The sequence below is a fragment of the Rattus rattus genome, chromosome 1, assembly GCF_011064425.1.
Source record: "Rattus rattus isolate New Zealand chromosome 1, Rrattus_CSIRO_v1, whole genome shotgun sequence".
In the NCBI taxonomy this organism is placed as follows: domain Eukaryota; kingdom Metazoa; phylum Chordata; class Mammalia; order Rodentia; family Muridae; genus Rattus; species Rattus rattus.
This window is the reverse complement of record NC_046154.1, coordinates 93460386-93486518: the sequence shown is the minus strand read 5'-3', so window position 1 is coordinate 93486518 and position 26133 is coordinate 93460386. Positions and strand designations below refer to the sequence as shown.

Sequence of the window (26133 nt, the reverse complement as noted above, 5' to 3'; positions counted from 1 at the left end):
TCTGCTTACCTGCTTGTCACCACCTCCCCAGTACTAGAATTATACGCAGGCCACGCCCCCACACAAGCAGGCCACGCCCCCACAAAGCGGGCCACGCCAAGTTTCTCACACAGGTGCAGAGGATCACATCCAGGTTCTCATTTCACCAACTGAGCCTGACCCCAGTCCCTGACTACTTCACATTTTTAAAAATAATTTGGTCCTATTTGACTCAACTCAATATTAGGCCGCCATAGAGTTGATAGTTTCAGTGTGTTGATTTTAACTGTCATAGTAAAGAAAAAGCTTTAGTGGGCCACACTTAGCCTAGACATAGCTTATAGTTGCTCACTCACATCCAGTGAACTTTAAAACAGTGATTATTATTCTAGGATCTAGAGGTTTCCAAAAACCTCTGACGGTGGGGTTAGAGTTAAAAGGCTTTGCTCTGCATGTGTGTTTGTCAGGTGATGAGTGTGTGGATACATTTTGCTCTATCTGAGCCTTTCTTTGCCTCTATCTGACGAGAGATTATTAATGCGATCCCCAGGGCCATCTCAATAGAGCAGAACATTAGGCTGTGTGGTTAGGAACTGTATCTGCACTGGGGTCCAACCTTGGCAGGACCCAGGGCTTCCCCTTCCACTGGTGCCCAACAAGGCTATTCATTGCTACCTATGAGGTCAGAGTTCAGGGTCAGTCCACGTATAGTCTTTGGGTAGTGGTTTAGTCCCTGGAAGCTCTGGTTGGTTGGCGTTGTTGTTTTTATGGGGTTTCAGCCAAGATTCTTAAGGCGTTAGCAACCAAAACTTTTACTGAGGTCCCTTTTAAGTCTACAAGAAGTAATCCATCAGAGAAAAATTGGGATTCCGTCGTCCTCAGCAGACATCCATATGTACAGGAGACTGATGGACAAGTCAACAGAAGTGACAGATGCCAGGAGACATCTGTACATCCGCCCCACTTATGGCTGTGTGCCATGCAATGCGCAGAAGCCATGTCTGCATGAACTCTCTTATTCCCAGTAGCTGAGGGAGGTCTCTGCTTAGGGCCTCTTCAGCTCATGGTTTGGGAAAACCTCAGTCTTCACAAGTAGATACAGACTTAGTGGGTAGATCAGATGACTTCTCTCTCTCTCTTTTTTTTTAAAAGATTTATCATTTATTATATATAAGTACACTGTAGCTGTCAGACACACCAGAAGAGGGCAGCGGATCTCTTTACAGATGGTTGTGAGCCACCACATGGTTGCTGGGATTTGAACTCAGGACCTCTGGAAGAGCAGTCAGTGCTCTTAACCACTGAGTCATCTCTCCAGCCCCAGATGACTTTTCTCTTAACAGTTACAGGAAGGCACCCGCAGGCAGCCTGCTTAGAGATCAGATTTATTAAAAAAACCCACCAGGCTGGGCCTGTTGATTTCAGTGCCCCTGCACAGGACATGTCCTGGGTAGAACATCTTATTGAGATTCCTGATACCTTACAGCTCAACGTGAATCATTTACATACTTTGAAACATGCATTATCCTTGTCCCTGACCCCTCGATGTACCTGGCATCGTTCACTGGCTAAAGTTAATATGCACAGACCTAGACAGCCCTGGTTTATAGGAATCCATTGTACATAAAGTTTTTTTTCCTTTATTCCCCAGCTCCAGGTGCCCTGAAGCATAAGCATCTGTCTCTAGCATCTTCCTTATTCCACAGAGCTTATTGAGAATGTGAAAACTACGTTATATAACTTGGAAGTGCTTGGGTGTCTCTGATCCTTGACCTTCTGAAAGCTCTCCACCAACTACTCTTTCCCAATGAAAAAACTAACAGCAAACCAGCTCTCTAACCGAATGGGCAAGGACCATTGAATGCACACTTTAAAGAGATACGAATGCAAAGAATTCGTTTTTAGAATCTTCAGTATTCCCCCAGTCTGGATTAAGACTTTTGTTTTTCTTTATGCATTTCAGTTAAAACGTGTTTCTTCATACATGGTGTCACTGCCTCGTCATACATGACCCTCCTCATGGCATTGATGCTGTGTTAGTGAAGTGCTTGTTTGTAGTGACCGATGACACAATGTGGCAGACAGAGTGTAACACTGTAATACTGCAAGATACATAGTTGTCTCTGCCCTGGGCCTCACATGGAGTTCCTGAGGACTTTGTAATTCCCCAAGTGCCAGCAGGTCAGGGCTTTGCTCAGCAAAGACAGGTTAGAGGATAAACAAAGATGAACATTTTTTAAAAAGGTTGGAATTTTAAGATGATAAAAAGGATATGTATTCTAAACGACATCTAGCAGAATTCACCGTAAGCCATTGCTTAATCAGTAAAGCACCAAATTGCTTGCACTATTTAATTCTGTCAGACGTTTGGAGTTACATTTGGAATGATAGGGGACATCTTTTACTTGCTTATTTTGTTGAGGGGTCATTCAGAGAATAAGCATTTTATAGTTGATCGCATATTCCCTATAACTGCTGGCTACCAAAGTGAGAGAATGTGAAACTGGGCTAGGTCTAAGCTGTGAGAAAAACCTGGATTCAGTATCGACCCAAGACGGAGGTTTACTCACTTCAACTCTCTGTAACCCTTGTGCTCTCTTGTTCAAGAGGTCACGGGGACAATTTTTATACTTTTATTAAAAATCAGCCACACACCCTATGTCCCTGGGGAAGGAGTCCATCAACATCTCAAGGATGCCTTAGGACTCCAGCAATACAAAAGAATCCTTCGGAAATGGGCAGAATCCAGTGGTTGGGTTCCTACTTACTAAACACCATGGGCCTGGGAGCTTTATGAGTGAGCTCCTGAGAGCACCATCTGGTCCCCTTCTAAAAGGCAAAGGCCGCCCATTAAACAGCTGGTCAGTGAGAATAATAGAAAGTGTGAAGAAGCGGCAGTGATGAATCTTACTTCAATTCATAACGACTACTGAAGATCAAAGCTCTCGTTTTAATAGATCCAATAATTCCCTTTAGAAGCTTCTATGTGAGAAGAATCAAAAGAGGGAAACCCGGGGAGGTTTTTATGATATCATTAACCCTTCCACACCCCTGAGTTTCATATCATCAAATGTCAACCTAACGATGAGAAGAAAAAAATGAGAAAGAACTGGCCACCCATCCATTTGGCCTGAAGCAGCTGCTTCTGGCATTTGGGATGTGGATAGAAATTTAGAAACGCTGACTGTGTGGGTAACAGGTGAATTTGCACTGGTGAGTTGGATGGGATCGCTTGCTTCTTTACTGTCCTGAAAGAAGGACATGGGCCATTCTACTTGAAGTCCTTGCCTCCTCACTGTAGACTTGAGACTGTATCTTGCTCCCATGATTCAGGGAGTGTCTCCCTCAAAGCTCACAGGGAGTATAGAAGTTAAAATTAACCAAGCAACCCAGCAACAACAGTCCAGCACCCATCCCTATTGACAGTTGGCAGTGTTGGGTGAAGGAGAGTCAGTGTTCCTTAAGGAATTGGTCCCCTCTATGTGGTCCATGTTCTAGGGAACAGTTCCAAACTCATGCATGCATGGGCAGCAAAAATTGGACTCAGTGTGTGGTAACAATCAAATCAAAGCAGAGGCCATTAAGTTGGGAGGAGGGTTTAGGGAGCAGGGGCAGATCCTAGAGGACTTGTGGGGAGGAGTGAAGATGAGCAAATTACATCATATGCATGTGGGAAATTCTCAAAGAACTAATAAACTATTCTATCATATTAAAATGATGACAGTGAGACAACAGTAAGACTGTTTGCATGTTCACGTGGTATCGAGGTCTGGGTGTCTTATACCATATGGAGGGCACAGGGAAAGCAGACTGGAGATTGAAAAGGAGATAAACTCCACCTTCCTGTGCTTGAGAGCAGCTGAGGACAAAGAAGGCAGGCCATGTTACCTAGAAGTCACGGCTTGGATACAATGATGCTATTCTTAATATAACAAGATGCAAGGGGTGTGCTACACAAGCCTCAGGGAGGAGTTCAGGATGGAGGAGACAGCAAGGCAGGCCACACCATCTACAAGTCACGGCTTGGATACAATGATGCTATTCTTAATATAACATGATGCCAAGGCTGTGCTCCATAAGCCTCTGGGAGGAAAATAGAAATGGAAAAGACAGAGAGAGGACAAGAACAGATTCCTGGTTCTGGCTATCACACAATCTGTAAATTCTCTCTATAATACTTGATAAGATATAACAGACATCAATTTAAGTGCATAGCTGGACTAACCAGAAAATAAATTGAAACCAGCAAAGCAAGCTTTGCCAACGAATGCTGTGGTTGCCTTTGGGTCAGACAAAGGAAGGAACCAGAGAGGAAAAGAAACACAGCCTCCGACTGAATTAGTAACGGCGTGTCTGGCAGGCATCCACATCCCGGAAGGAGGTTTGTTAACATGGCAAGCTTGCAAAATTTGGTCCATCTCCGTGTTTGCAGAGATCTGGGTGGAAAAGTGAGGTACTTGCTAACTACAGATCTGTGCCTAATACAGATTTCATGTGCCTAATGTGCCTAATACAGGTTTCAATCCACACAACACACTTTATAGGCAAAACCTTTCAAACCGATATATTAATACGAAGCTGAGGGCCCTGGGATAGCTGGTAGAAAAGAGTCCAGAGAGCCAGATCATGAGGGGTTGTTGTAGACACAGTAAGCCTTTTTCCTGTAAGGAGAGACTGAAATGGCAAGTCATGCCACAACCCTAAGGTGTCTTAGGATTATTATCATTATGATGAAACACCAAGTTGTGGAGGAGAGGGGTTATGGGGCTTATACTTCCATATCACTGTTCATCTTCAAAGGAAGGGCAGGGACCTGCTGCCAGCAGCTGACCCCCCCCCCCGAGGTCATGGAGGGGTGCTGCTTACTGGCTTGCTCCTTATGGCTTGCTCAGTCTGCTTTCTTATAGAATCCAGGACCACCAGCCCAGGGATGGCACCACCCATAATGAGCTGGGCCCTCCCCTGTCAGTCACTAATTAAGAAAACACCTTACAGGCTTGCTAAGAGCCTGATCTGTGAAGGCATTTTCTCAACTGAGGCTCGCTCCTCTCTGCTGACTCTAACTTGTGTCAAGTTGACATAGAAGTGGCCAGGACAAGAGGCACGTTCCCCATCACGAAAGGTTCAGCATGAACAAGGTTTGCAAGAATAGCGCTCTGAGGAATGAGATGCTAGAAGAGAACTGTTTGCATACTGGGTTTTAACAAGCAGTGTTACTGAAGCTTGGAGTGGATTCCTAGGCATCAGAAAGCAGAAAGAGCGGGGGGATAGGAAAGGTTGACTAGAAGGCACTAGGTCACAGGCACACGGGAGAAGGAGAGACTGCAGGAAAGAGCCGTGCACATTTCAATAAGCTTCAAGAGGTCATTCTGGAAGTGTTCACCGTAAAGAAATGACAAATATCTAAGCAGGTAGGTACATTTAACCTGGAGGAAGAATGGCATTGTGTACTGGACGCATTAGGTGATACCCCATTAACGAATACACTTTTTAGACTTTCATGTATCAGTTTCTAAAGTATCATTTTAAAAATTAAAACAGTTACATTGTTTACTCCCTTCTCCTTCTTCCTTTCTGTCTTTCCCCTGCCTCCCTGCCTTGTTCCCTCTCAGATTGGTGGCCCGCTGTTACATATATATGCATAAATATAGAAATGCAAGCTGCTGACCCATTATGTACGACCTGTTGATTGTAAGAGTTTAGGGCTGATCACTTGGTGTTGGACAATCGATGAGGGGGCTCATCCCTTGGTAAGAATAATTCTTCCTCTTTCGGGAATTCTTTAATTGCCTGTAGATCTTTGTCTGAGGTTGGCCTGGTGAGAATTCCAGCTTCTGCTTTAGCATGAGAAATGGTGTTGTTTTGTTCCAGGAGCCTCATTGTTGAGGTATTATGGGTGCAGCTTCCTGACATCTCTAGGAGACTCACTATCTCAGACAGCTTCCTAGTCTGTTGGCTCTGTACAGTTCCCACCCTCTCTTCATTTGGGCGTTGTAAACAAATAGATCTGGGATCCCAGATAGCTGTTTATGATTGGACTGAAGGTGCTGTTGCCACCTGCTGGCAGTCACATGTAAGTTACTCATGTAAGTTAACTCAGCCGGCAGGGTCACTTTGAATTTTGAATTATTAATAATATCTTGCAAAGCTCCAAATATGCATATTCCATGATCTGGGTTACAGCTTCCAATGTCTAGGCCAGGGATATCCCATTTTATATATATGCCAGGAAACATGCAGGAGTACTCTACGCTCTGCTTTTTATTAGCAAATAAAGCAGGAACAAATTAGTCTACTACTGTAGAGAAACGAGTAATTTAGAGACTTGTGATTTGTGGTGAAATGACTATTCACTTGTTTAGCCATCAAAGACAATCCCCTCCTGTATTACGGGCATCACTTCATATGATAATCATATTACAATGCTAAAGTTACTGCTGTTGTTGTTTTCATTTAGCATTTCAGAACGTTCTAATGTCAGTGTTTGGGACTCCAGGTCTCCTCAAGAACATGTCACCACCTCTGTGGTGCCTGTGTATGTACACACACACACACACACACACACACACACACATGCGCACACCCACCAGAAGTCAACATCAGTGGTCTTTCTCTGTTGTTCTGTAGTTTGTTCTCTACTAAACCTGGAACTTGCTCTTTTGGTTAGACTGGCCACACAGGGAGCCACCAGGATCTGCCTGTCTCTGCTTCCACCAGCACTGGGGTTAAGATAAGTGCCACACTGCTCGAGTTTTTACCTGGTTGTTGGGGATCTGAACTTAGTCCTCATGAGGAACCTTACTCACAGAGTCATCTCACCAACCCAGAGATGACTCGTTCTTTTAAAAAAAATATATATATATATATATATATATATTTTAATGTATGAGAGCTCTGCTGCATATAAACCCACACACCAGAAGAGGGCATCAGACCCCATTACAGACGGTTGTGAGCCACCATGTGGTTGCTGAGAATTGAACTCAGGACCTCTGGAAGGGCAGTCAGTGCTCTTAACCAACGAGCCATCTCTCCAGCCCCTAAGATGCCTTGTTTTTATACAGGCATATTTTATACCAGTGGAAAAGTAGTGTATCTACATACACATAATTAAAAATAAAATAAATATTTAGCAAGAGAGAAGTGATTTAAATGATACCGCATAAATGAGGCAATGTGTACAAACATACATCAACATGTAAATTAAAAGTCTATTTGCCTATGAAAACATGCCTGTAATTATGACAGATGGGCATTTGTTAACATGAGGAGAGTAGACAGGCATTGAGGCTGGTTTCCGGGAGAATCTGTCCTATCGTATTTCTTGCTTAAAACTACTTAATTATAGCAAAAACTGAACACGTGCTTCTATCTCTGTAATGGGGACACAGGTGACTTTAAACAGAGCGCTGTGCTATTTTTACATCTGTATAGTTCAAAGGCTCTGTTAAAATTGTGGCCGGAAGGCAAGGGAACAAGACAGAAACTCTCTTTCCAGCGAGGCTGCTCCCACAGCACCCCGAGGAGAGGATGGCTTCCTCAAAGGGGCTTACTGTTCTATCATCAAAACTTGGAACTCCAGACAAAGAAAACTATCTTTTAGTAGTTGATTTTTGTCTCTCATAAAAAATTACAATGGCAATGATTTGTGATTTGTGGTGGAGTGACTATGCACTTGTTCACCCGTTGCAGACAATCCCCTCCTGTATTACAGGCAGCCAGCAGGGGCTCATCCCGCCATATGATAATCATTCAATGATAAAGTCATTGCTCCTGGGTCTCCTCAGAAACGCATCACCACAGCCTGGACTGGTGACCTGAATGGAGTCCTCTGACATCTCAGCACCCCCATGCCCTCACTCCAGGGCCAGTTAACAGCTTCATTTTGGGCTTTATTGACGACATCCCCTCGCCCCACCCCTGCTAAGCCACTCATCATAGTCTTTGTTCTCTCACAAATATCAGCCCCTAGTGAACTAGCTTGACCTGGGAAAGTGTTTTTCAGTCTGTGGGTTGGTGTTGGGACCCGTGTTGGGAGGGTATTGAACGACCCTCTCACAGGGGTCACCTAAAACCATCAGAAAACACAGATACGTTATGATTCATAACAGTAGCAAAATTACCGTTATGAAGTAGCAACATAAATAATTTTATGGTGGGGGGGGGTCGCCACAATATCAGGAACTGTATTAAAGGGTTGCAGCCTTAGGACAGTTGAGAACCACTGCAACAGGAGGACATTCGAGACACAGAGAGGACACGCTGCTTCTCTGAGGGCATACAGCCGGAACAGAAATCCAGGGAGCACTCGAGTGTGCAAGTGCCAGGGATGGTGAAAATGTTATCAAGAAAGTGTAGACAGGGAAGAAACACAGTGCCCATAATGGAGGGTCAGTCGGACCACACTCAATGCCCTGGTGGCCTGAGGTCCTAAACAGGCTGTCACTGGGATGCATCCATCCCTTCTCTTTGCCTCACAAGACTCTCCTGACCATCAAAGGGGGCCACAAGTCAAAGCCCTTTGCAATGTGTTTCCTGCTTTGCCAAATATCAACTTTCCAAGTAAGATTATTAAAATGAGAAACCGGAGCTTCACTCTTTTTATTCCCTTGCTGACTTACACTGTGACCTTTGCTGGTGATAGACAGATACACACTTGCTTCGATGGCTTTCCCGCACTCTTGGTTAAAGTATAAAGATACTTTGTACTGCATTGCTCTTTGGCTACTATCTGAATCTTAACTTAATAACTAGTACATTCCAAGGAGATAGTGCCCCCACTGTGAAATGTGCCTCCTCTCCGCTCTCAGAACATAAGATCAGGAAGCTCTCTCTGGCTTGGCTGTCAGGGAGTTTCATTTTCTGTCCTGGATGCTCCACAGTCCCTCCTTACAGGCTTTACTTACCCCTCCTTGCATGTATAAGTGACCGTGTTCCCAAAAGTGAAGTTGCTCCCTGTGGTGAGGGCATCTTTGACCATTGGAGGCTCTCCGCAGGACACAAGTTGACAGCTAGGTGGCGCTCTGTCCCAGCTGCCGGAAGCTGTGCATTCAATGAGGGACGGGCCCTGTAAGCTACAGAGATCAAAGAGGGCTCAGGTCATTCGTCTCACTGGATGTCTGTTTACTCCATGGAGAAATAGAACTTGGAAGAAAATACACGCTGAATGTTGAGTTTTAGTGCACAAAATAGCAGTTCTTCACATCGTATTCTTTTGTAGGAATGTAAAAGAAATTTACAGGGGTCAGACCGTTTAAAATAACGAATGGGCAAAGAAACACAACAATCACTTGGAGAATTCAGGTCTAATGTGCTCACTAGTAAAAGGGGAAGTCCAGAGCTTCTGACTGACAGGTTACTGGGATGAGAAGGGTTAATTATTATCCAGCTGCAGGCTAGACACCTGAAGAGACAGGTGTTCAGAGTCACCAAGGTCAAAGGCGCTGTCCTTCCAGGACCTGAGCTTTGGGCTGTGTTGCTCATGACTCTGACCTCTGGCTGTTCCTTGACTTTACAAACCCTGTAGCCATGGCATAGCTTACCCACCTATGTTTCAAGCATGATTCTGACACTCTTGATTAGTTCTTTTTTTTAAACATTTTTTTTGTTGATTTATTTATGTATATGAGTACATTGTCACTGTCTTCAGACACACCAGAAGGCGGCATCAGATCTCATTACAGATGGATGTGAGCCACCATGTGGTTGCTGGGATTTGAACTCAGGACCTCTGGAAGAGCAGTCAGTGCTCTTAACCACTGAGCCATCTCTCCAGCCCTTGATTATTTCTTTTAAAAAATTATCTTTTGTTGCTGTTGTTGTTGCTGGGGAATGTGTGGAGAGGTCAGAGGACAACTTGAAGGAGACCCTTCTTTCCCCCCATCAGGCTGAGATGCAAGCGTCTTTATCCTCTGAGCCATTCTACTGGCCCTTGATTCTTTACTTCTATCCACTTGATCTAATTCACTTTGCAGCCTGATGAATACCTTTCTGGGCACAGTCTGATACGCAGGTGCGCGTAGACACACACACACACACACACACACACACACACACACACACACACTTCTTAGAGAATTAAGACCCTTCCATGCTTGGTGCCCTGCAAGCCCCTGGCTCTCCTCTTTAGAGTCCGACCGCTCCAGTGTTTGAACTGGTGTGATTCCTGGAGTCACAGATGGACAGTCTCCCTGACGTTCGCTGTAAGCCAGGCTCCAAGAGTCACATGGATTTTAGGATATCCCCAATTTTATATGCTTGTTTTGAAAGCCAGCTAATTCAGTCACTCAAGCTTAGGGACATCGGGAAGACTGTAGGGAGCTGGGCAGGTGTCCCCCCCTTTACCTGTATCCGTTCTCACAGGAATACGATGCAATCGAAAGGTAGGTGAGCCCGCTTAGGATGTATTTCCCGTTATTTATGTTCTCAGGCTGGGAACACTTTACCAGCTCACACACAGGAGAGGAGTGACTCCATGAACCACTAGCAAGGCATGCTGACTCTTCATCCCCGGCCAAGGTATACCCTTTATCACACCTGGAAGAGACAGGGGGAAATGGCTGAATAAGGATGGCTTTATGTTGCACACTCTAAACTTGTGTGAGTGGATGATGGTGAGTGCATGAACATTGGTTCACATGTATGAGTGCAGCCATGTGCATGCCGTGTCGTGCACGGGGAGGCTGAAGGATAACCTTGGGTGTTGGTCCTTGGCCTTCCATCTTGTTTGAGGCACTATCTCTTTGCTGCTGCCTTTAGTGAGCAGGCGTGAGAGTTCTGGGGAGTCTCCTGTCTTTGTTCTGCCCACCCCCATTTCCCTGTAGAGCTATGAGGATTATAGTTGCATGGGACTGCACCCAGCTCTACCTGAATCTGAGGACCACAGCTTGGTTCTCAGCATCTACATCAGCACTTTCGAAGCCCCTGTGACTATAGCTCCAGGAGATCTGATGCCCTCTTCTGGCCTCCCTGGGTAACTGCACACATGGGGCAGCCTCACCCAGACACATAAATTGAGAAAATTTTATAAAAGCCCTCTGCGATTGTTTCCCCTTTCCTTGGTATTCTATTACTGCTAGCATGCTGTTAACTACTGCACTGTCTTTAAAGTTAGACACTCACCTGTACCTCACCTTACTGCCATATGTGAACGCTGACCCGTCAACACCGCCATTTTCAGGAACAGGTGGGGCACCACAGGAAATGGCTGTAAGGAGGAAACAAACTGTGTGGTTATCTGAAACTATGCAAAGCCCTCTGAAAGCTTCCAGCTTCCAGCTTCCAGATTTTAATCCCCTTGTCATGTTTAAATATGAGCCCAATTCCTGGCTTTCAGAACAAAGACTGACATGGCCTAGAGCTTTCCACACCAACCATTTTATCTTTCTAGAACTGCCCAATACAGCGATCACGGCCATTTTGTCATTGTACCTTCACAGGATGGTCTGAGGTGATCCCACTCGCCAGAATCCAAACACATGATTTTTCTCACTCCCACCAGCTGGTGCCCTTCTTCACAGGAAAATGTGACTTCAGCACCCACGCTATAAATCTCGCCCAAAGAGTGGCCATTCTCTGGATTTTCTGGAGGCTTACATTTTACAGGTTCTTAAAGGAAAGTTTTTGTAGAATAAGAAGCAATGCTCACACAACCATAGAAAGTCTCAAAGCAAAAGAAACCTACAGCAGTTAAGGTGACTCTAAACATGTGGCAAGGGCTTTTGAAGGGAGAGGCAAAAACGCCAGGGACTTGCTAGACATTACCAGATAATACATTTATTAGGCACTTACACATTAATATTTTAAAGAGAGTTTTATTGCTTTCAAATAGTTTTATTATTCTAACTTAATGTGTACATGTCTCTGTGTCAGCATACACACCTCAGTGCTGATGCCCATGGAAACCATGCATGTCCCATCCCCTTGGACTTGAATTTACAGGTAGTTGTGAATGGCCCAGTGTGGCTGCTGGGAATCAAACTTAGGTCCTCTGCAAGACCATTGTGTGCTCTTAACTCAGCCATTTATCTTTCCAGCCCAGTGTGTGTGTGTGTGTGTGTGTGTGTGTGTGTGTGTGTGTGTGTCTGTCTGTCTGTCTGTCTGTCTGTGTCTGTATGCAGGTGCCCACGGGAGTCAGAAGAGAGCAACAGATTCCTTGGACCTGGGTATACAGGCATTTATGAGCTGCCCAAGGTTGGTGACCTGGCTTCCATCCCTGTGACCCACACATTAGAGGGACTCTTGCAAATTGTCCTCTGACCTCTCTTTCACAAGTAACACAAGAGATGGGGGTGGGGGGACAGGCTGTGTTGACTTAATCTCACTCAAGATCATCTGGGCTATGAATATCAAATATTTTGTTTGTTTATTTACTTAATACTGCTAGATACCAGCACAGAGCATGCTCAGCCATTGCTCTATGTTTAGCCACACCCTCAGCCCTTTAAGGATTTTAAAGGAACAAAAAGTAAATGTAATTATAGGAGTGGATTTTGGAAAAATAGCCATAAGTGAACAGAAGAATGATATCCAAATGCTTATTGTTTTCCACAGCAGATGTTAAACTCAGGGGAAAGTCACTTACAGTAAATGCGTGAGATGGACTATAAAACAGAAATTAAAGCTATATTCTCAGACTCTCTGGGGATGCGAGATTATAATAACTAAGTCTTTGTTTCCTATCAGGCACAAGACACCTCTTGAAACTATTTCCTGTTCCCATGTTAGCTCACTCTCAGGGCCACAGTCTGCGTTTTCAGGATGATTTTCCCTCTCTTTGAGTGGGGATTTTTTTTAACAAGGCTCTTATGTCTTATCCCATTTAAAACTCATCTTTTTAAAGAAAGGAAAAGCATCTAAATATGATATTATCCTGGGAAACTTTTGCATCCAGCCCTCACACAGTAAGGGATAGCCCTTCCATCCTTTCTGCTGGAGACTAATATGATACAGATGGAGACATCGGCATTCTTTGTAGCGAAGAAGATCTCTGTGGATAACCTAGTTTGTTTCTATTTCTATCTTGGACTCTTCTGTTCTCTGCTTTCCTTGTTGCTACTGTTTCCTGTTTCTTGATATTTATTTGCTGTTTCTCTCCTTCCTCTCCTTCCCTCCCACCCCGAAACAGAATTTCACAGCACCTGTCTGTTTCAAATGGTTATCACTTTACTCTGGGGCAGCCCACAGCCCGGTGTTTTGACGCCCTCTTTAAAACATCCTCTTTACTTCCTTTCTCACGGTGCTCTGGCAGACACGCTTATAACAGATTTAGGAAGATATTAGTGAGTTGAAGGTCAGCCAGCTCTATCAAAGCTACCACAGAGGAGGGTGATGTGGCAAGGCAAGAGGTCAATTTCCTTCAAAGATATCATTTGGTGTAACTGAGGCAGAGGGAAGAGATCGATGGGAAAGCCTTGAAATGCATCTTCCTCGCTCTGCTTGAGGCTAAATGATATCTCTAAGTCTACTGCTATTCTCATAATTTCCTTAGACCTCTGTCAATATAATTGACTCCATTGTGTGCTCCAGACAGTGGGAAGCCAGGGGAAGTTCAGTGCTAATTAAGAGTATCTTTAATGGCTACCATGTGTCCTTCGGAAGAATGTTACCTTCCTCAGCTATCCATTTACTCTTTGAACACCTCACTCCTGTCTTACTTTTAGAACAACATACCCTTAAAATGCATGCTTGGATTAAGCACCTGAGGTAAGAACGTCAGTACCTGCACAGTTCTTCCCATCTCCCGTGTACGGGGGCTTGCACGAGCATATGTAGGATCCGTTGGTGTTCAGGCAGGAGGCGTGCTCACTACAGTCCGAGCCGACTGCACACTCATCAACATCTGAAACGGAGGCAGTTCACAAGTAGTCCAGCAAATTCATTTCTCTTATGTGTCAAACATTTGTATGGCTTCTAGGTCGCTACATGTCACTTAACACATAGAACTGTGTGTGTATTTTATGAAGTTTAAGTGCAACCATCCAACCATCATGATTATTCTGTGGAGGACCAATAAAATCTACGACTCCCTTAATTGTTAGGTAAAAAACCAGGGATGGGCCTACCGTTTTAATATTGAACTTGACTAAAATTGAGGACCATTTTTGGTTTCCCTTGGAAGAGACATCTGTTTTACCATTAGCCCTTGCCCAGAGCTTGCGGAAGAGAGGTGGACTTAGCACAGTGATATCAGGAGAGCCTAACATGTGTGGGAAATGTTTGCCAAAGAGCATGGATGTGACTCCACAGGGCAGCAGCCAGCATTTATCTCACCGAGACAGGATGGAGAAATGCCGTTCCAGCTCCCGTTGTCTGTACAGAACATTCTGGAGTCACCCAACAGGTAGTAGCCACTGGTGCACTGATAGGTCACTGTGCTGCCAGCATGGAAGTCCTCGGCTGAATAGAAGCCATTCTCCAAGGTGGGAGGCAGCCCACAGCGAATGCCTGGAACAGGGCAGCAAGAACACCGCTGCAGTTGGTGCAAAGTGCTCAAAGAGCATCTTGCTTGCATGGACCTACTTCCACGGTGGCTGCCTTAGGTAGCTACCCTTTCCCTACGGTGTACAAACATTAGTAACTAGAGTGTTCTACACTGCTTGCCACACATGTGCTCTCAGCATGTGGCACATTGTCGGGTTCACAGTAGGCATGCCATTCATTCATTCACCCATCCATCCATTCATCTGTAAAACATCTGTGGTACTCTTAGTACCCATTATGCCCTGTCCTAGGTGCTGGGCTTACAGCAGTGAACTGAATGGATGGGACTCCTGCTTTGTGGTGCTTCCTGTCCAGTGAGGTGGACAGACCGAAGATAAAAGGATGCTGTGTCAGGTGATAGCTACTACTGTCTATTTTTGGCAGTGTCTTGTCTCTACAATTCTCCTCACCTCCTGCCCTTGCTGCTTGCTTAGGGTCTTTCTGGTCTTCACCATTTTACTCGTTATAAACAAGCCTTATTATATACATCCCCTCTCCCCCATCTCTTCCTCCAGAATGTAAACACAAGAATGGGGCCAGCATCTTTAGAATATGTATCAGTGTGCAGCTAAATCTTGTAGAGTTAATGAATGATTGGGACATCCTGCTCGAGACACCTGTCCCTCTTTCCTCATCCAGCAATGGCGCACCTCAGGGTGGCTATCTACCCTACAGGGACCTTATTTTACCTGTTTTGAGTTCCTTGCCAGCACCTCAGAGGCATTTGTCAGGAGTCGTTTTCGTACCCATCACCCACCTCCCCCATGGTGCCTGGCTCAGTCTCTCAGGGCCAGGGCACAGACTGGACGTCTGCTGTGTTTGTGGCAGGATCTGGCGAGCATCTGTCTAGCATTCCCCGAGTTCTCATATGGGTCCCACAGCTTCCCAGGGCCACCGAGTGGGCTGGACAAAGGTTGCTCACGTTCACAGTGAGGGAGTGGCTGTGTCCACTGCCCTTGGTTCAGACAATACTGCACGGGATTCCCGACCATCTGGAAGCCCGGGTCACAGAACAGACTGACTTTGGAACCTGGCTTTCGATCTCCGGATGCAGGTCTCAGGTGAGGCACGGATCCTTCTAAAGATGGGCAATCTGAGGACCAAGAGCACAGGCACAGTGCAGGTCAGACACACAGCAGCAGGGGTCCGGAGTCAAGGGGCTCAAACCCTTGCACCAGCCGGAAACCGGCTTTATTGTGTTCAGACAAGTTACCCCATACCCCAGTCATTGACAAACTAATGATAAGGGGGGAAATCTTACTGAGTCATCAAGCAATTTTTTCAAAAGAAATATCTTTTGTATTTTAAAAAGGATTTTTTTTCCAAGACAGGGTTTCTTCGTGTAGCCCTGGCTGTCTTGGACTCATTCTGTAGACCAAGCTGGCCTTGAACTCAGAGATCCACTTGCCTCTGCCTCCCAAGTGCATGCACCCCTTACTGCCCTGTGGGTATTTTAAAAAGATCAAATAGCATTCTTGCAAATTATCTAGATTTATTTATTTATTTTGTATATGAGCACACTGTAGCTGTCTTCAGACACACCAGAAGAGGACATCGGATCCCATTACACATGGTTGTGAGCCACCATGTGGTTGCTGGGATTTGAACTCAGGACCTCTGGAAGAGCAGTCAGTGCTCTTAACCACTGAGCCACCTCTCCAGCCCCTTGCAAATTATCTAAAATCATGAATTCTGCACTTTAAAAATTCATCTAAATGTAATGAGTTTAGATAATAGTTCCTGTTATCCAGGGTGAATGTTCAGTGAGCGGGTGAGAACAGGAAGTGGTTTTTATTTGTTTCACAAAATTAACTTCATCTCAAAAAGGAGCAAAAATTGGGACTGAAGAGGTGGCCTGGTGTTATCTTGTAGAGAACCCAGGGTCAGCTCCCAGGACCCACACTGAAGATCACAACCACCCCTAACTCCAGTTCCCAGGGGTCCAGTGTCGTCCCCTGCCCTTCATGGGCACCAGGTACTGATGTGATACACAGACATACGTGCACGCAAAACGTGCACATAAAAATAAAATTTAAAAATCTAGAAAAAATAAAAAGGGCCCCAAACCCATCTATTTAACTTAAATTTATCTTTATCTGAATATCCTGCTCAACTATTTGTACCTATTGCAAAGAAAGAATTTCAATATTGAAAACGTCCTTAGGTGGCCAAGGTAGGTATGATTCCTATTTAGGGGAGGATTGGCATGTACGACCACAAGAGAACTCTCTGAATCATGTATGTGCTTTGGACAGAACATTCCAGAAGAGTCAAGATCTGGCAAAGGTGTAAGAGAGAAATCCTCACCAGAGCAGAAGATGCTGCTGGAATCAACCTTCACCTTCCCAGTGATCCCCGATACGAAATCAGGCCATGCTAACACGTTTCCCCGACTGAGTTCCTCTGGGCAGGAGCTGGCCAGTGACTTCACCTGTGAGTTTAGAGCATGCTTGTAGGTAAACCGTCTGCTAAAATGGAGTATACACATCACCTTAGCCTTGCTGGGTCAGCAACAGGTGAAGAGAAGCATAATTTAATATGGTACAATCACAAAGGCCACAGGGAAATTTCTTCCTTTTTCTAATCTCCACCATTAGGTCTCCCTAATATCTCTCCCACTTAAAAGACTCACAAATTGCCTGAAATTTCAAAATTCTTTACATAGAGATTCTTATCTAGATGTTAAGGTTTGTCCCCAACCCCAAAGATATTACTTAAGCTGTGTGTGTGTGTTTGTGTTTGTGTGCGTGCACACACACGTGCGTGCACATGTGCCATGTGCCGCCTGTGTGAAGGTGCTTGAAGTAGCCAGAAGAGTACGTCATATCCCCTGGTGCTGGTGTCCAGGCAGTTGTGAGTTATCTAACATGGGTTCTGGGAACTGAGCTTGGGTCCTTCGCAAGAGCAGCAAGTGTTCTAAAGCACCGAGCCATCTCTCCAGCCACATCTATCAGCACGGTTCTGAGAGTGAACACACATCAAGACATCACCATGGGGCAAACAATCCCACAAATGTGTAGGTGGCCTTTTCTGACTCCGGCCAGAACTCTGTTACATAATGTCTTTCTCTCTCCTTTATAGTTATGGAAAATGAAGTTTAGGGAGATGGGACTACATGATGGAAAACATCCCAGGACGACTGTGGTTAAACTTGGGGATGGATCTCAGGCAGACTTGAGCCTGGCTTGAAATACAAGTCCATCTGCTTTATGTCTGTGGATGCTCTTAGGCCCATTTTGAGTCTAGTTAGGAAAATTTGAAGTAGGACTCTCTCTGGTTCTTTCCAACTCAGAAATTATAATTTTTTTAAAAAAATAAAACGCTTGTTCCCATTTATGTCAGAATATCACCTAGAAACTAAAGGGGTCATCAGTGGAAATCGCTGTGGATAACCGACCGACTAACAGACCGCCATCCAATACCGGTGATAAATCCTAGTTAGGAGTTTACAAGAAGACATGTCATCATTAGGCTGTTCGTGGTTGCTAGGTTTGTACCTTTGTATCTCATTACTGTCATACACTGAAAATGGAATTGACCTGCTGTGGAGACAGGACATAGTCCCAGAGGTTGAGCTGGCTTATGGAGCCCACAAAAGACTCAGCCGGGTTGAATCCCTCTCCTTTTTTGTCTTGCTCTTGCCCAAGAACTAATGCACCACCACCTAGAGAGAAAGAGAAGGGAGGAGAGAGTGAATAAAGAGGTGGAAACTACCCCAGTGGTTTGTTATCCCCCAAATGCTAATTTAATAAAAGTGCAGCTAATACAGATGTATGAAAGTGTCGTTGAAGGCTGAACTAGGGAACTTTATTGCATGGCTTAGCAGCAGGGACAGAGTGAAATTAAGTTTATGTGGAGAGTTAAAGGCAGAAGGAGGGTGAGCCCGCCAGGCTCCAGTGGAAAGTTCCCATGGCTCCCTGCCTCTGGTCTTAGAGTTTCTTCCACGGGGGATGCTTTTCTCCTCTCCTTTGTCTAGCCATCTCTGCTGCAGCCTTCAAGGCAGGCTTGTTGAATGCCGCAGGCATTTACGCAGCTCCTACTGACGTGCTGCCTACACGATCAGGGTGGGAACGGTCCCAGCAGAGCAGACAGCTCTTCCGCATGGGGTGGGGTTGTGATGCTAAGGGAAGAAGTGCATGGGAAATGTATTCCAGTATAGGACGGTAAGTACAAAAAATAGAAGTATGCAGAGTAGCACTCCTGGGACAGAGAGAGAGAGAGGGAGGGGGGATGGATGGAGGGATTCTGAAGACATGTTTGACTAAGGGTTAGTTTTATACAGATAAAAGATACAAAGTTTCTGGGCAGAGGAGTAGAATGCCAGAAGGAATATAACTACATGGTGTGTGGGCCTGAGGTTACGAGGGACTCTACAGCCCCTTGGGTCTCCCCAGCAGCCTGTGTGCTAGAGTTTGCAATAGGCCACGCCCACTCCATCTGTGTGCACTCTCTACAAGCAGTACAGCCGCGAGAGAATGTACAGTGCACAGTTGTGAGTCTGAGGACTCAGACGTAAGCACAGCAGGCTGACTTTGGGAGTCTCTCTTCTTCCAACCATCCCGAAAGGGTAATTAGGCATTAATAGTATTACAAGGAGGTTGCGGGTTCTGTGGCGGCCTTCTGTTCAAATATATTTCACAGGGAGGCGTATATTGTTAGAATGAGTTTTTTTTTTTTTTTAAGTTTAATTTTGTTTACTTTGAGACATTGTCTCACACATCCCAGGCTGGTTTCAAATTTACTATGTAGCTGAAGGTGGCCTTGAACTTCTGACCCTCCTGCCCCTTCTTCCCAAGAGCTACAATTCCAGGCATTTCCCACCATACCCTGACTCAGGGCAAAATATTTTAAATTTATTGAGAGTGGAGTGGTCTCACCAAAGCCTTGGCAAATACTGTCCTGATCTTGTAAAAAAATAATCACACAATTAAAGGATCAGTACTGGGAATTGAACCCAGGGCCTCTCATATGATAGGCAAACCCTCATCGCTAAGCTGTGTCCAAACCACATGGTTTTCCAAAGCAGCTTCTATATCCGGCTCCAGGTAATATTAGCATAAACAACTTCTCTACTGTTTCTGGTGGACGATTTCTGGTTCTTCGGGGTTAACCTCCCTAATTCACACCCATGCACACTGTCTTTGCTGCCTGCATTCATCAAACCCTGAGACTTTCCTATTCTCCTCTCCCCTCACAATAACACCTCTCGTCCGTCCCTGTTTCTATAGCTAGCCGCCATTGAGGCTGTCATGTCTGCTCAGTTCCCAGGCTGCTCTCTTGACTGACTTGGTCCTTAACAGGAGGTGGGGGTTCATGTCGCAGTGGGTGTGCATGAGCCATCTCTCTGTCACATCAGTATTGCTGAAGGAACAGTGGTTGTCTCCTGTTTGTCACTTGAAACACGACTTTCCCTCTCAGTAGAGACAGACCAAGAGGTCCAGATTCTCCTGATATTAATCCTCTATCTCTGCTGGGGACTGTCCTCTCTGGTTAGAAACATTTTTGTTATTTAGATTTTTTTTCCCAACACAAACTCGATTGCTCCCTTCTGACCACGATATCCCATCCTAAGGCCATCAGTGATATTCCATTGACCTTAGGATGAAAACCTCGATTATTAACCTGTCCTATGAGACTTTGTATGACTGGCCATTACCTCTTTCTACAGCCTTGTGCAGTGCATAGCACATTTATTTTTCTATGTGTGTTCCAGATACTTCCATTGATCTTTATTTAATTCTTTCAACATCTGATCTGTTCACCGACTAATGCTTGGCTAGGCTTAGAACTCAGGAAAGACATCTCCCTTGCTTCCACCAATATTTACCCTACACAGCTCTTTGGCTGTGGGCTGTCATGGAACTATGTCCCTCCCACTCCTCCTCAGTGATTACCTCAGTTAGAAATTACGTCTGATAATGGACCTAAATATCTTACTCCTGCACACTGACACCTTGTGGACGGCAGAGATTTTATGGATTTTTCTCTAAGGGTGCCCAACTTAAGGAGTGAGTTCTTGGTATACATTCTCTATTGTCACAAATTTTGGTGCCATTTCTATAATATTTTAGTATTACAAAGTAAAACAAAAGGACATTTTCCAAAATATAAATTTAATATCTGCTTTGAGGCTCTGAAAAGGTAACCTCATCACATTTTCATGCGGATTTAACTCGTTATAGGATTATAGTGACCTATCTTGGTTCAATATAACTTGCTTCTGGAAGATACTAGTTCATTTTTAATATTTTAAGATATTTTTGTTGAATTTGATTTTATCCAGACACTATTTTTATGTACTGGAAACATGAGGAAAGCGAAGATAATGACATCCACATAGCTCTTCCATTGCCAAACCTCCCTGGATATTTAGATTGACTTTAGAGGAAACGTTGAGTTCCACTTGATATCGGACGCAAAAGCTGGAAAATGTGCCCAGTGATTCAGTTGATATAGTTTGTCCCGAAACAAAACTGAAAGCCTCCTAAAAGGTTATAAGCAAGGAAGCAAGCAAGCCAGCAAGCCAGCAAGCCACCAAGCCAGCAAGCCAGCAAGCAAACAGGATACCAGCAGCTAATGGCTTGCTTAGAACACAGCTTAGCCAATGCTCCTAGCCTAGCTTGCTTCTGAGTCAAACCAAGATCCCCAAGGCTTCTCTCTTACAGTCCTGTAGCTCACCCAGGGAAAAGCATTTGGTATCTTACAGTCTAGATAACTGATGAGTGGTAAGGGAAAGACATCACTGTGGGTCTTCGTCTGGAAGCAGTGACAACCAGGTTGGCCAATGCCATGTCCATGTAAGCATGACCACCTCTAGAGTCTCATATACATGTACCCATTTCACAAAACATACCAGGTATGGCTTTGCCAACAGAGAGGCCGGTACCACTGTCAGATAACTCCCCGTCTATATAGACCCTCCAGGCTCCACCAGTGCTTGTCCATGTGATTGCAATATGATGCCAAATGCCATCATTTACAGAGGGGCAGTTGGTGATCTTTTCCTTTCCATTCACATAAAGAACCCAGCTGTGGAGAGAAAGAGTCCAGGGAATTCAGTCAATGGTCACAATGCATGATTCATTCTCTGTGGCACATTATTATTTATCGTGTGTGTGTGTGTGTGTGTGTGTGTGTGTGTGTGTGTGTGTGTGCATGTGTGTGTGTGTAAAGTACTCATGTAATCCATTAGTCATTTCTCCCCTCCATCTGATAATATTTTAGAAACAGATCTATGTTACTAATTACACTAAATTCTAGGTCAATGTAAACACCGATGAGCAAGGAAAAGTCTTCAGACAAGACAAGATAATTGAGACAATTTACCATGCTTTGAAATGTCCAGAACCAGCGAGAGTTGCTGAAATGTCTGGTTGATACCCTTCCTCTAGAATATGTGTTTTCTAAGACCAGAAACAAACTTCGGTTGACCATAGGAGCTAAGTCTGCTTTGGGGTTGATACTATTGACTGGGCATTTGTGTTCCCTCAAAATTTGTGTGTTCAAAGTCCTAGCAATCTAACAGTACAAGAAGAGAGGCCTTTGAGGGTGACTAGGTCAAGAGGACAGGGGTCTCTAAACAGGAAGGACTACTGTAAGTAAGTTAAAAAGAAGTGAGCAGGAACCCCTTGCTGCTCGGTCTTTGAGGGCACAGAAGAATACGCCTGAATAGGATCTGTAGACCAGGAAGGCACATTTCCTAGAGCCTGATTCTGCCATTGATTTGATCTTGGACTTTTTATATTAGCCCAAACAGAGTAATACAGTTGCCAGACTGGTCATATAGTAGTCCAAATACATACGTCAAAATGAAAAGAACAACAAGAAGTTCCAGAAACCCTACCACTCATGGAAGTGGTGTAAAGACAGCCAACAGTTTAAAGTGGAAATTGTCAAAGGCAAACGGAAACAAAGAAATGACCATGGAAAGTGGAGGAGGATAAAAGTCTTCTCAGACTTGAGCAACTATATTCCCAGGAGAGGAACATTCTTGGAGCACCAGCTGTTTTCTTTCTAGATGTTTCCCCCTTTCCTCTCTTTAGCCAAGCAGGCAGAAGTTTATCTCTTTATGTAAAATTTACCTCGAATCTTTGCAAATGCCCTAAATTTCTGCTCCCTGAAAGTTCAAGTTGATGAAAAAGAATTGTGTTTGATGAGATTTCTACCAAAAGAGTGAAACTGCCCCAGCCTGAGAGGAAGAAAGTTCCCAGTAGGTCTCTGGGACCTGCAACTTGCTCATTAGGGCAGTGCTACGTGTGAACCTGAGAAGAAAGGGCCCCATGGAAAACCATACAGCCTAGCCGGGGGTGGACCTGCAGTCCGGCCAAGGAAAGCAAATGTAGAAAAGAGCTGGAGTCTTCAAAGGATCCCAGAGGCCAAGCTGGCGAGCAGCCCAGCAATAACTAATATGGACAGGTGACCAAAGTTTGGGCCTGTCCAAGTCTGTGTCTCTTCAGCAAACTCTAGGTACAAATGGAATGACTTTATAGTCAGTGCAGAGGGAAGGATCTGGAGTTAGATTTAATTTCTCTTGAGGGAACTAAGAGTGCCCCTGGTACCCTGAAACTGTGCTGGTCCTCAATCCACCAGTCTCCCGCAGACAAGTGTTGCCGATGGCCCTTGATCTTTGGATGTTCTGCTGTATAAAGAAAGGGCATCAGTCTCTTGAGAGTTAGACCTGACCTTCCTGTGATATAGCCTGTAGGCTCATTTAGTCTGTCTAAAAATTTGTTTTGCTATCTGTAGAGGGGGCAGTATTTCCTCAGGGAATTGTTAAGATCGAATAAACCAATAGCCATGCAGCAACACCCAACTCACATGTGAACAATTATCACCAACATAGAGCTCATCCAGATGTTCCAGTTGTCTGTGGTCATCCATGCTTCCATGCTCCCTCGTTCCCAACCCTAATGTCAGAAGGTGAGCCCTGAACAGGGTTCAGTTCTAACTTGGTGTCAAGAGAAGCCCTCCCTGCCACATCCATTCTAACTCCTGCTTACCCATTGTAATCAGTCAGGAGGAAGGTGTTGTCTTTGTCGCCCTCCAGTGCATAGGAGATGGGCGTTCCGTAGTTGATGACATCAGAGGATTTCATCCAGAATGCGCAGGTTATGGCATGGAGTGTTGGAAGCACTCCATCTAGAAGGACGTACCCGTAGATGCCAGAAACTTCAAAATCCAGGTTAAAACCCGAAGGCTGTTCTGCAACAGATAAGGAGAGTGTGCAGAACGTGGTTTTCAGGCACACTCTCAGCTGACAAGGAAAGCAGTGGGCAAGAAGTGCCAATTCCAAAGATGCTAATTTCAGCAAACATGAAGATTTGGGAAGTGATTTTAAAATTAAACAGTGATTACACATGATATGTATGTAAGCTCTGAAAGGGAGCAGAAAAAAAAGGGTTGGAGAGGTAGAAAGGTTGAGAGTTGATAAAGTCTCATATGGGGCACATATGGTGACGGGAAGGAGTGTGTGTGTGTGTGTGTGTGTGTGTGTGAGAGAGAGAGAGAGAGAGAGAGAGAGAGAGAGAGAGAGAGAGAGAGAGAGAGAGAGAGCAAGGGAGGTTGATGCTGTGGAGGAGGGAAGAGACTGATTCAAGGACAGCATCCTTCCTCACTCAGGATCTGTCTTTTCCATGACTGATGAACAATCCAGCTCTCTCTCTATTCAGCTCTAGAAAGCCTACTCTATACTAAAAGTCTTTTGCCTAAAAGACGTAGGTCTCCTGAAAGAGCATATGAGCGCTGTTCTATCAACTCTCTGATCTACCTTTCCACCAACCTTCACCGCCCAAACCAAGTGGTCTTTTAAACACATGGGAGAAGTGGAGAATGATGGTTAAAGGTTCCACAGTCTCACAGGACAGGACTTGGTTTGCTCACTCGTTTGAGTTCAGCTTCATAATATGGTAAACATGGTTAATAACAATGACCTGAATAAAACTGCTAAGGCAGTGCTTTTTAGAATTCTCACAACGAAACATGTGAAGCAGTTGGGCAATAGATATGTTAACTAGATTGCTTTAAATACTCTACATTGTATTTATAAATCATAACATGTTATTTATATTCTGTAAATGTATATTCCTGTAATGTTTCAACATTCACGTGTGAAAATACCATAAAATTAAGAAGATTAGGATTAGGATGATGGCTTACTGGGTAAAGTGCCAACTTATGCCAGCTGAGGACATGATCTCCCAACACTTAGCACTGACATGCAAAGCCAGACATGGTTACACATCTGTAATCTGAAAGTGGAGAAGGGAGGTCTCTAGGGCTTGCTGGTCTACCAGACTTGGCAGTGAGCTCTTGGTTCAGTGAGACTCTGCCTCAAAAACAAATAAGGCAGGGGGCAGTTGGCACTGACCTCTGACTCCTACTCTCACATATATGTACATGCAAAGAGAATGTGAGTGCATGCACACACGTGCACAAAGGCATGCATGCATGCACTAACAAGACCTCAGAGGAGGGAGAGAAGGAGAAAGAAGGAGTAATGAGAGTTGATCTTCTGGCGTGTGGCAGAGTCTGGATGCACGCAGCAAAATCCTAAAGGTTAAATGGGGAAATGTGGAACCCCTCTGTCAAATTGTTTTCTCCATTTCCCTCTTAGCTCTCTAAGCTTTGGTTTCCTCTTGCATGTTGTTGGGGATAATGACAGCAGTGCCTTGCTTGTTGGTGGCTGTGACAATGAAATAAGTACCAAGTGCTTAGCAGAGCCTCTAGAGTATAGACAGTACATGACATGGGTAAAACCCGGCACTGATCAATTAGTATTCTCTGTATTGCTGACAGTCATTCTGAGTTAATACACACGTTTCTCACACTTGAGTTCATACACACCTGTCCCACATCTGAGGCCATACAGCTCTCTCACACCTGCATTCATACACACCTGTCTCACACCTGAGTTCATACAAACCTGTCCCACACCTGAGGTCATACAGCTGTTTCACACCTGCATTCATACACACCTGTCCCACACCTGAGTTCACACATACCTTTCCCATACCTGAGGTCATACAGCTATCTTATACCTGCATTCATACACACATGTCCCAACCTGAGTTCATATGAACCTGTCTCACACCTGAGTTCATACAAACCTGTCCCACACCTGAGTTCATACACACCTGTCCCACACCTCAGTCCATATACACCTCTCTCACACCTTGATTCATACACACCTGTCCTACACCTCAGTCCATATACACCTCTCTCACACCTGTGCTCAAACATACCCTTTTCACACCTGAGTTCAAACATACCTGTCTCACACCTGCGGCCTGAAAATCCTGGCCGACATTTACAACTGTATGAGTTTAGTTCATCCACGCAGGTGGCCTGGTTCCTGCATGGGTTGGACTGACACTCATTGATGTTCAGTTCACAGTGTGGCCCTGTGAAGCCTGCTGGACATTGACACCTGGAAGAAAATGAAATGCAGCAACAAGAGCCATGAGTGGATTTATTGAAGAAGCCATGTCCCCAGCTAACCACAACCTTGTCTCAGAAGACTTAGGGGGAAAAGTGCTTAAATTATTTATTTTCCCATTCACCTGATTGTGATTGAACACCTTTAAGACTATATCACAAACAGAACAAAATAAAGAGAAAAGTAATTCTGGTCTAAGTGTACATATGGCTAGTTGTAGAGTTTATGTATGCTGAGTC

The 26133-nt window shown here is 44.7% G+C and overlaps 1 protein-coding gene across 1 annotated transcript in view; it reads right to left on the bottom strand.

The window, feature by feature from the left end:
* Window positions 1-26133, bottom strand: part of Svep1 (sushi, von Willebrand factor type A, EGF and pentraxin domain containing 1) — a 168478-nt gene that overhangs the window by 31015 nt on the left and 111330 nt on the right. Inside the window, exons 25-36 of the mRNA XM_032903665.1 lie at window positions 25728-25885; window positions 23460-23661; window positions 21314-21489; window positions 18000-18124; window positions 16768-16891; window positions 15383-15553; window positions 14251-14424; window positions 13700-13819; window positions 11410-11586; window positions 11101-11185; window positions 10324-10515; window positions 8886-9053 (exon numbers count right to left, since the gene is read on the bottom strand). Coding sequence (XP_032759556.1) covers window positions 8886-9053; window positions 10324-10515; window positions 11101-11185; window positions 11410-11586; window positions 13700-13819; window positions 14251-14424; window positions 15383-15553; window positions 16768-16891; window positions 18000-18124; window positions 21314-21489; window positions 23460-23661; window positions 25728-25885 — 1872 coding nt within the window. The remainder of the gene's footprint in view (window positions 1-8885; window positions 9054-10323; window positions 10516-11100; window positions 11186-11409; window positions 11587-13699; window positions 13820-14250; window positions 14425-15382; window positions 15554-16767; window positions 16892-17999; window positions 18125-21313; window positions 21490-23459; window positions 23662-25727; window positions 25886-26133) is intronic.